An 8,307-nucleotide genomic window follows, 5' to 3' on the forward strand; every position below is an offset into this window, starting at 1 on the left:
AGCAGAACAGCAGAACAGAGGTCACCGGGCCAAACTATTCATGAATGCTTTAGAGATGTTGAACTCAAACAAGTAACAGTTTTTGAAACTCCTACAGGATCCAAACTCTCCGTTGGTGAAACACATCGAAGACCTACGGGATGCTCAAGCAGTGGCTGGATGGACGAAACTATCACCAGAAGAGAAGATGGGTAATTCCAGGGAATGTGAGGAACTCATCAGTGAGAAAAAGTTACAAAAGCAAACTGTGCATGCTTTTTTTAGGAGAAAGATTAAATCTCAGAAAATAAAGCCGTCAAAGGGAAGCGACAGTCCTCAGGCCTTGAACAATAAAGTTTTGTTGAAGCCCAGACCAAAAGACAAGCAAAATTCTGCAACTGAAACCAGTCCTAACTTAAGAACTGAAGAACCATGGGTGAAAAACAACTCCCATTTTTTTTTCACAGAAATTGGAAAGAAGCTGAAACATGTGATGGGTGTAAGTAGAAAGGAGCAGCGTTGGCCTCCTATATTGCGCAGAGTACCTTCCAAGCACCCAGAATCAGAAGCTAGTAAAGAGAAAAATGAAGATGTCACTGAAAGGGGTTCACCTAGAGAAAGCAATTTCCATATTGGAAGAATCACCGATCCATCTATCAATGTCGAGGGAAGAGGCAAGTTAAGTCAGTCAAAAGACCTTGAGCCAAGTCAGTTGAAGGACCATGAACCCATCAACGGATATGAAGTTGCTCCAACCAGTGTTGATGGCCAAAACATCACCATGAAAAGTGTTGAAAATTTCAAACAAAGTGAATCCCATATCCACATTGAGGTTGTAAAACATCTATCTGATATCGTCAGCACTGGAAAGGAAGATATCAATTTGTCGAGTGGACAGATCCCAAAGACATTGGGGAGGATACTTTCACTGCCTGAATACAATGTGTCACCTATTTTCAGTCCGGGAAGGGACAAAGAACATGGCTCAGTAACTGCAGAGATGAGAGTTCAGCCTCATGACAATGTCCAGTTGATCAGTGAGAATGTGTGGCAGCTTAAAGAAGACAATGGTTCCGGAAATCTAATCCCACTGAGGCAGAATATACACTCTCCACCATGCAATATTGACCATAAAGCCGACAGCAAACTGCAAGTCCCCGACTCAAATTCAAATATCTCACAACAGCTTTCTCCTGATAGAAAAATACAGGAAAGCATTTGTTCTGCTAAAGAGTTCAGTCCAGAAGGTGAAGCCCTATTCACCCTTCAATGTATAGTAAAAAGAGTTCAAAAAAAAAATCTGATTCATACTTCCACCTTGATTTAACATATTTCATTTCTTAAATTTCTGTAGCTGACACAAATGCTGTTGAAATAACTAACATCGAGCACCCAGAAGAGTATATTCCCTTGGAAATTTACCCTGATCCAGATTGCATTACAGCTCTTGACACAACCAGCCGAAGCATAGATACAAACAAAACTTTTGAGGAAGAAGAAACTTCTGAATGCTTGAGGCTGGTAAATAGCTGTTTATATGAGGATCTTATTAGATCACTTGCATTTATCAGCTGATGTGTTTATAAATGATGTTCCCAGTGCTTGTATTACATTGTGGCTAAACCACTCTTCTTTTTTCAGGACTCACCTGAAGAGAATCAGTCATCATCTTCAGCTTCAGGTCCCTCCTCACCAGGTTCTGTAATTATTCAGAAATTTGTAGATCATGAAGGCATAACTGACAAACCCGAACAGCCAAGTCCAGTGTCTGTTCTTGAGCCATTCATCATAGAAGATGCTACCAGCCCTGGCAGATTTATATCCCAGCCAGGTAGGTTTTGTATTAGGAAACATGGCAGTCACATTGTTACTGTTGTTTCACACTTTATATTTTATGTTGATCCTGCTCCAGCACTAATCCATTCAAAATATGTGCAGTTGAGCCACCAATTCAACCACTGCAGATTCATCTTGGAGAATATGACTCTTCAGCTCTGCCGTCAGCAAGTCCTGATCCAGAAATCTATGTAAGTTGTGTGGGGGACAAAAGTCCACCTTCAACTTGGTCAAGGCAGTACTAAGAATCTCTGGCTTCAGCAGCTGGGATGAATTCCTGGGGAGGTCACAATATACAGACCAACTACTTGCCTCTTCTTTGTTTGATGAAGTGGAGGCTTTGTCTGATCAACTTTGTAGTGATCCAAAGGAGCTCTTTGATTGCATCAATGAAGTTCTTGTGGAGGTATATGAGCGTTATTTTGCTTGCTCCCCTTGGGTATCATTTGGCAAACCAAACATCAGACCAGTCCCAGGAGGGAAAAATCTCATCAGTGAAGTATGGGAAGGCATTGATTGTCAGCTTCTTCCACAAAACCAACCGCTTGCACTGGACCAGATTTTACAGAAGGACATGGCAAAAGCAGGAAAGTGGATGGACCTCAGATTTGATTTTGAGCTTATTAGTAATGAAATGGGGGATGTCATCCTGGAAGAACCGACTGAAGAAACAATATATGAGCTGTGTACATGAAGCTCTGATACTTCCCTTAAGGTTTTCCAGATTTCAGGCCAGTTGGGAAAGGAAAATGATGACAGTGACAAGTTCTAAAACAGGCAGGTTTTGGGTTCTGTCAAATTGCACCTATAGCACATTGCTAAGTATGGATGCACAGAACTCCATCAAGACAAAAGGATTCAATGAAAATTAAAAAAGAAAAAAAGAATAGGAAATGGTTTTGCCTTAGGATGGGTTGTACAATGTTATATAATGGCTCTGACCTGGTCAAAATGAGAGTGATCAGGTGATCATAGAAATAAACCAGTGGAGATTTCATATGGAAAGCTCTCCATATTTTTTTTCTCCCTTGGCCGTTACATACCCAGTCAGCCATACAACTAATAGAGTGAAGAGGGATCCTTCTCATCATTATAAGGAGGTCGGGTGGGCTTTTTCTGTTTGAGGGATTGGTTTTATTTTGACTGATCATTTTTGTTGTTCATTCTTCTCATTCAGTATGATTCAATCTTCTGCGTGGTTGTTGTCGTTCGATTCACATGTTTGGGTATACTATACTGTAATTAGAAAGTAAAATGAAAGAAAATTTTGCATTCAAAGCTTGTATTCTTTATGTAACTTGAGTTTCTTTTGTTTGTGCATTGAATTATTGATCTGAAATACCAGAGCACGAACCTTCGAGCAATAACGCTACAGTGACAAATTTGACTACAGCGTAGCCAACACCATTTCAATGGGTAACACTTCGTTAGAAGAACACACAATAACATGAGAACTACGGTCAAAGTTCACAGCCAATAGATGAATTATGAAAATGAATGTGGGCAAATGGAATCTCTCTCTCTCTCTCTCTCTCTCTCTCTCTCTGTGAATGTGTGTGTGTGTGTGTGTGAGAGAGAGAGGACCTCCATGTGAGGACTAGACTAAACAAGAGGTCAAAGGATCCCTTTAGCTTGCTTTACAACTCCTTCAGCTTTCAGGGATTTCATGTCATTTATTCTGGGGAAGCAATTTCGAAGAAGAGAGAGATTGTCACATTCAAATAGTCCAGTGCAAAGTATCCATAATCCAAAGTTTACCAGACTAAAGTACTGAAGCAGTGAGCCACCTCATCTTGCCAGATTTTTATGGATTACCATTAGAACTTACCAAAGCTAGTATATAAATGAAGTCAAGCACAAGGAAGCACATTCAGTGTCGGCATCAACACATAGTTGACATCACAACCATGTTAGCTCAAGCCAAGCACACTGGAAAGAACAAAGAACCAGGACCTTCAAACTTCTTCCAGAGCTTCTGCAAGTCGTCATCATATGCTCCCCTGCAAGAGGTAACACACAGCTAAATTACCCCAAATCATTCCTCATTTAGTCACACCAATTGCCATTAGTTCCATTTGTTAGGCTCATTCCCTGTTACTCAGCAAAAATATGGGTAAAAGAACTATGCCTGAGAATGTGGTCTACGCCAGCACTGCCATGTGTCTCTCTCTCTCATTCCTAAGTGAAAAGACATCTCTTCCACTTGGTTTGGGGAGGAGAGAAATAGACATAGGGTGCGCTAGTGTAGGCCACTCTCTCGAACAAAGAACCACTTCCCAAAATATATATGGACAAAAGAACCCTGTTCATTTACGTAGCCACAGGGCAACACATGAAGGCATCTAGGAAGGGACAGTGCAGTCCTTTTGCACCTGTTTATATCTGGGGATAGAGACACGCAAATAGGCAGGATTCTTTTCTCATATATATTTACATATAACCAGACGGAGGCCATATGAAATATGAGTATATGCTTATTCATCATTCCTCTGCACACAGAACCCGTGCGAAGGATGGTACCCATAACAAAGGCTACCCAACTAGTATGAGTTCTTTTAGATTGACCACGTGTAAAGTTGTCATCCTAATCATACACTGTATTTCTGTCTTTCGAGCTCCATAAATCGGGAGTAAGACAAATACATCATTTCCCCCACACCAGTTATCTAGTAGAATTGACACAGTTGGAATGAGGTGGCAAACCTGTGGTTCCCTCAGGTAAACACCAATACTTCCACCTAAGAGATTCCTAACTTGTGTAAACCCCTTTAGTACAAAAGTCATGTAGGCCCTTTTTGTTGTGTTGTAAAAATTTTCAAGTAAATGATATTTTACATGAAAAAATATAACCCCAATTTTACAAAAATTTTTCCTTTTCCATTTTTTACATGGAAACAAACGTAGCCAAAGAAACTGTACAATTGCAAAGTTGTCTACTGTCACAGATTCATAAAATACCTTAGCAAGATAAGCCACAGACACCAAAAAGAAACACCCCATTGTGCAAAACATTACTTATAGCAAGACCCAGAGAACATAATGGAAAACTAAGAAAAGCATCTGAGGAAGTAACAGCCGGTTACTTATGTCCCTTTTTGCCATGCAAAGAGGCAGGGAGGATCGATCTCTTCTTCGGAAAGGCATTGGTTCTGCTCTCTGAATCCTCATCTTCACTATCATCCTCTCCAACTTTATCATTTTGCTCAGATGGATTGGATTCTTCTATGCTTTGGGCAGCTTTTCTTTTTCCAGCGTCCAACTTGGCACGTAATTTTCTTTCAACAGGATCAGTTAAAGCTCTAGTTTTCGATTGATGTACTGCTTTTGCCCCAAGTCCTAGCCTACACAGGGAGATGGGAAGATAGCCTTAAGACACAAAACAGTAATCTGAAGAAGACGAGCATATCCAAATGCGCACATGCACCCACAGAAAAAAAAAAAAAAAAAAAAGCACACAAACACAGGATTTGAGAGAAAAGGAAATGGGAGGAAAGAGATAGAGAAGAAGAAGAGGGGAAAAAAATCAACCTCAAGGGCCGGCCCTCAAATTCTACTTCTGTTGAATCATCCGCTGCTGATCCACTCATGTCATTAACCCATGACTCAGCCTGCATAGAAGTTGAAGGCACTGTAAGCAAAAAGGGAAATATTCTTAAACATTATGACAGTAAGGGCTGGGTAGGTTGGGAGCCAAAACGTGGGGAGGGGTGCCACAAAAGCAAAAGCAGTAGTAAACACCTAACCAATGGTTAGCAAAAAATTGGATATGGTCCCAGCCAGCTTCCACAACACAGTTCCATCACACCCTTATAGCTGCCATGTAGCAGTTCCGTTTAGAGTCCAAATTTTGTGGTCATATTGTCCAGTAATCTCGTTCCAGAATTTTAAATCAATCTACCATCTCCCCATGTCATTATAAAGGTTTGAAAAATGTTTGAAAAAAACAAGGGAAGTAAACACAACAGGTACCATCGAAAAACCAAGGAAAAGCCTCCAAACACATTAGGCATACAGTTGAGATATGCCATCAAATTTGACAGGTGAGACATCCAGAGTCCCCTACCTATCCAACAATCAGACTGCCAAATCATAAAACCCTGTGGCAAAGCACAAAAGTGATGGAAAGACTTCCAGGTGCAGGTGCAATAGAAATATTTTCCCAATAAAATATAGCCATAGCACAAGGAAATTTTCCTGAAGAAGCCTCCAACTAGAGCAATACAATAGGGGCATCTTTCAAGTACAGCAACACAGGTATCCAGAGAATACTTGCTACAGATATTCATCACCCCATGTGCTATACATCTTTCATGAATTCATGGTGTGGACAAACATTACAGCAAGTATTATAGCTGCAGGTTCAAGAAGAACCAGGCTCGTAGTTAGGCCCATGGTTTCAACTGGACTTTGGTCCAGGCCAGACCAAGCCCATATGGTCTGGGTGTTTGCTGGTTCACTAAAAACCAGAAACATTGGGGTTTATTGCAGTTTCTTATTTGATTTTTAATTAGATACTACTTAGATATTAAGCTATCTTTCCTTTCAATCATGTTTCTTATTGTACAAGGCTCCTACCTTATGCGTGGGACTCTTTTTAGTTAGTTTCCATTTTCTGCTAGAGTGCTACAGCCTACAAGCACCTATTTACTAGAAATGCCATTGTGCATATACCCCACGATTTTTTATGAATGAAAATCCTGGTTTTTGTCATGGTTGTTGTGAGATACAGTTGAGAGGTGTGAAGCCTTTGTGGTTAATGAGAGACTGACCAAGGCCATAGGTGAAAGGCCTCGGTCATATACCCCTTCTTCCCTCCCTTCTCTTCAATCCATCCTCTCCTTACTTTCAATTTTTAACACTGTTACAAGGTCTGATCAGTCAGGTGTTGAGCTATCTCTCATTCTCTCCACGCTGCTGCTGTTGCTGCTTGAACCCTTGAAGAGTGTTCCATCGATCCAACAATGGAAGAGATTAGAGTCTTCATCCATCCCTGGGGCACCCTCTGTTGGACTGCTACTGCAGCTGGTTGCAAACTCTTGTAATTACTGATCTTGCCAACAGGTTGGGGCTTGCTGTTTTGAGATCATAGTCCCTTCATTGGAACCCTCCTTCAGTATTGACCTCAGCCACATTCAGTGGTTGGATCTGCCTACGGTCTGAAAGTTGCTATATTTCATTCCTAGTTTCTAATTCCATTAGTCGGTTGTTGTCCCACATCCAGCCATCAACTCTTGATGATTTTCTAAAGTCATAAGGCGTATAACACTCCATTCCATCAACATAAACTGTGGTTCCAATTGGGTAGTACTGTGGGATTAGTTTTTAGCAACTACTTACTAAATCTGGTTTGAACTTGTAACCTGTGTTCCGTTCATCAGTTGACTGATTGATTTGAGGCTATCTATTGTAACTGAGACCTACTACTGATATTAATTTTGGAGTATTCTAACCTAGGATTTGAGAGCTATACATAGTTACTAATTTTGGCAGGAAGCTGTCATATACTTCACCTGCTGTAATTGTTAATCCAACCATTTGATTGCTCCTATCTTTGGAGGGTTAAGTACTGTTTCTGTGTCCATATTGTTGACCTAAACTTAGGTCTAATCCAATCCCTGTTTCGGTTGTTACTAAGCTCTCTATATTGCTTTTTATAATAGTACCTGACAGTCCTACTTGTGGATTGGTATTTGTTTACTGTTTAGTGAGCATATCCCTATCAAATCATGTTTAGCATTTCTTTCATGGTTTTTTACTAGCTTCGAATTTGAATATTATAAGCAACATTTGCTCATGCTATATTGAAGGGCATTCACCGATTGTAACCAATAAAGAAAGTTCACCCCCTCCCTCCATAACTGGTGGGTATTTATCAGATGTAGAACCCAAATTTCCACACCTTCACTTCCTTGTTGGAAGTTTCAGTTGCAGTGTTGACAGGTAATTTAAGGTCTCAACATGGGTATTTCCTCATTCTTCCAATGCACATTAGTTGAGTACCTTGAAGTCTACTAAGTTTGGTATCAGAAGTGAAGCCTCCCCCAACCCCCCACATTCATGCGATAGTCGTAAAGCCTTTTCTTTCCCCCAAACCCCACCCTCTCCATGCAAAAGTTGTGAAGCCAATGCACTCTTTTTTGGGTATTGACATGTAATTTTTCCTTCAAATTTGTCCCCTAGAAGTGAAGCATCTATTTCTATTTGTTATAGTTTGCTGCAGTTCTTCCATGAAATTCTTCTTCCACCATTCTAAAAACTGAACGTATGGAAAACTAGGGCAGCCAGTCTCTTTTCTGAAGAATAAAGATTACCAACTGCACTGATGTCTAGGTTTACAAGAATTATTTCTCATTTTTGTTTATAACAGATAAACATAAGAACCACATACCGAAACCTAGTAATTAAACCATGCCTTGTCATGAGAATTATTTCTCATTTTTTTTTTTTTAAAACAAATAAACATAAGAACCACATACCGAAACCTAGTAATTA

At 40.2% G+C, this 8,307-nt stretch overlaps 1 protein-coding gene across 2 annotated transcripts; it reads right to left on the minus strand.

Annotated features, from left to right (window-relative positions):
* Nucleotides 1–3,505: 3,505 nt before the first annotated feature.
* On the minus strand, nt 3,506–5,444 carry LOC122087045. Of its 2 annotated transcripts, none has more exons than XR_006142637.1 (3): nt 5,344–5,442; nt 4,774–5,156; nt 3,506–3,815 (listed from the first exon to the last, which is right to left on the minus strand). XR_006142637.1 is itself a non-coding variant. In XM_042656017.1 (3 exons), the coding sequence occupies exons 1-3, from the start codon at nt 5,427–5,429 to the stop codon at nt 3,731–3,733; spliced, it is 429 nt and encodes a 142-aa protein (XP_042511951.1). In that variant the 5' UTR covers nt 5,430–5,444; the 3' UTR covers nt 3,506–3,730. The 2 variants fall into 2 exon arrangements, 1 of the variants encoding a protein (XP_042511951.1); XM_042656017.1 differs by having other exon boundaries at nt 4,899–5,156; nt 5,344–5,444.
* Nucleotides 5,445–8,307: the final 2,863 nt, after the last annotated feature.

Source organism: Macadamia integrifolia, chromosome 8, assembly GCF_013358625.1.
Source record: "Macadamia integrifolia cultivar HAES 741 chromosome 8, SCU_Mint_v3, whole genome shotgun sequence".
NCBI lineage: Eukaryota > Viridiplantae > Streptophyta > Magnoliopsida > Proteales > Proteaceae > Macadamia > Macadamia integrifolia.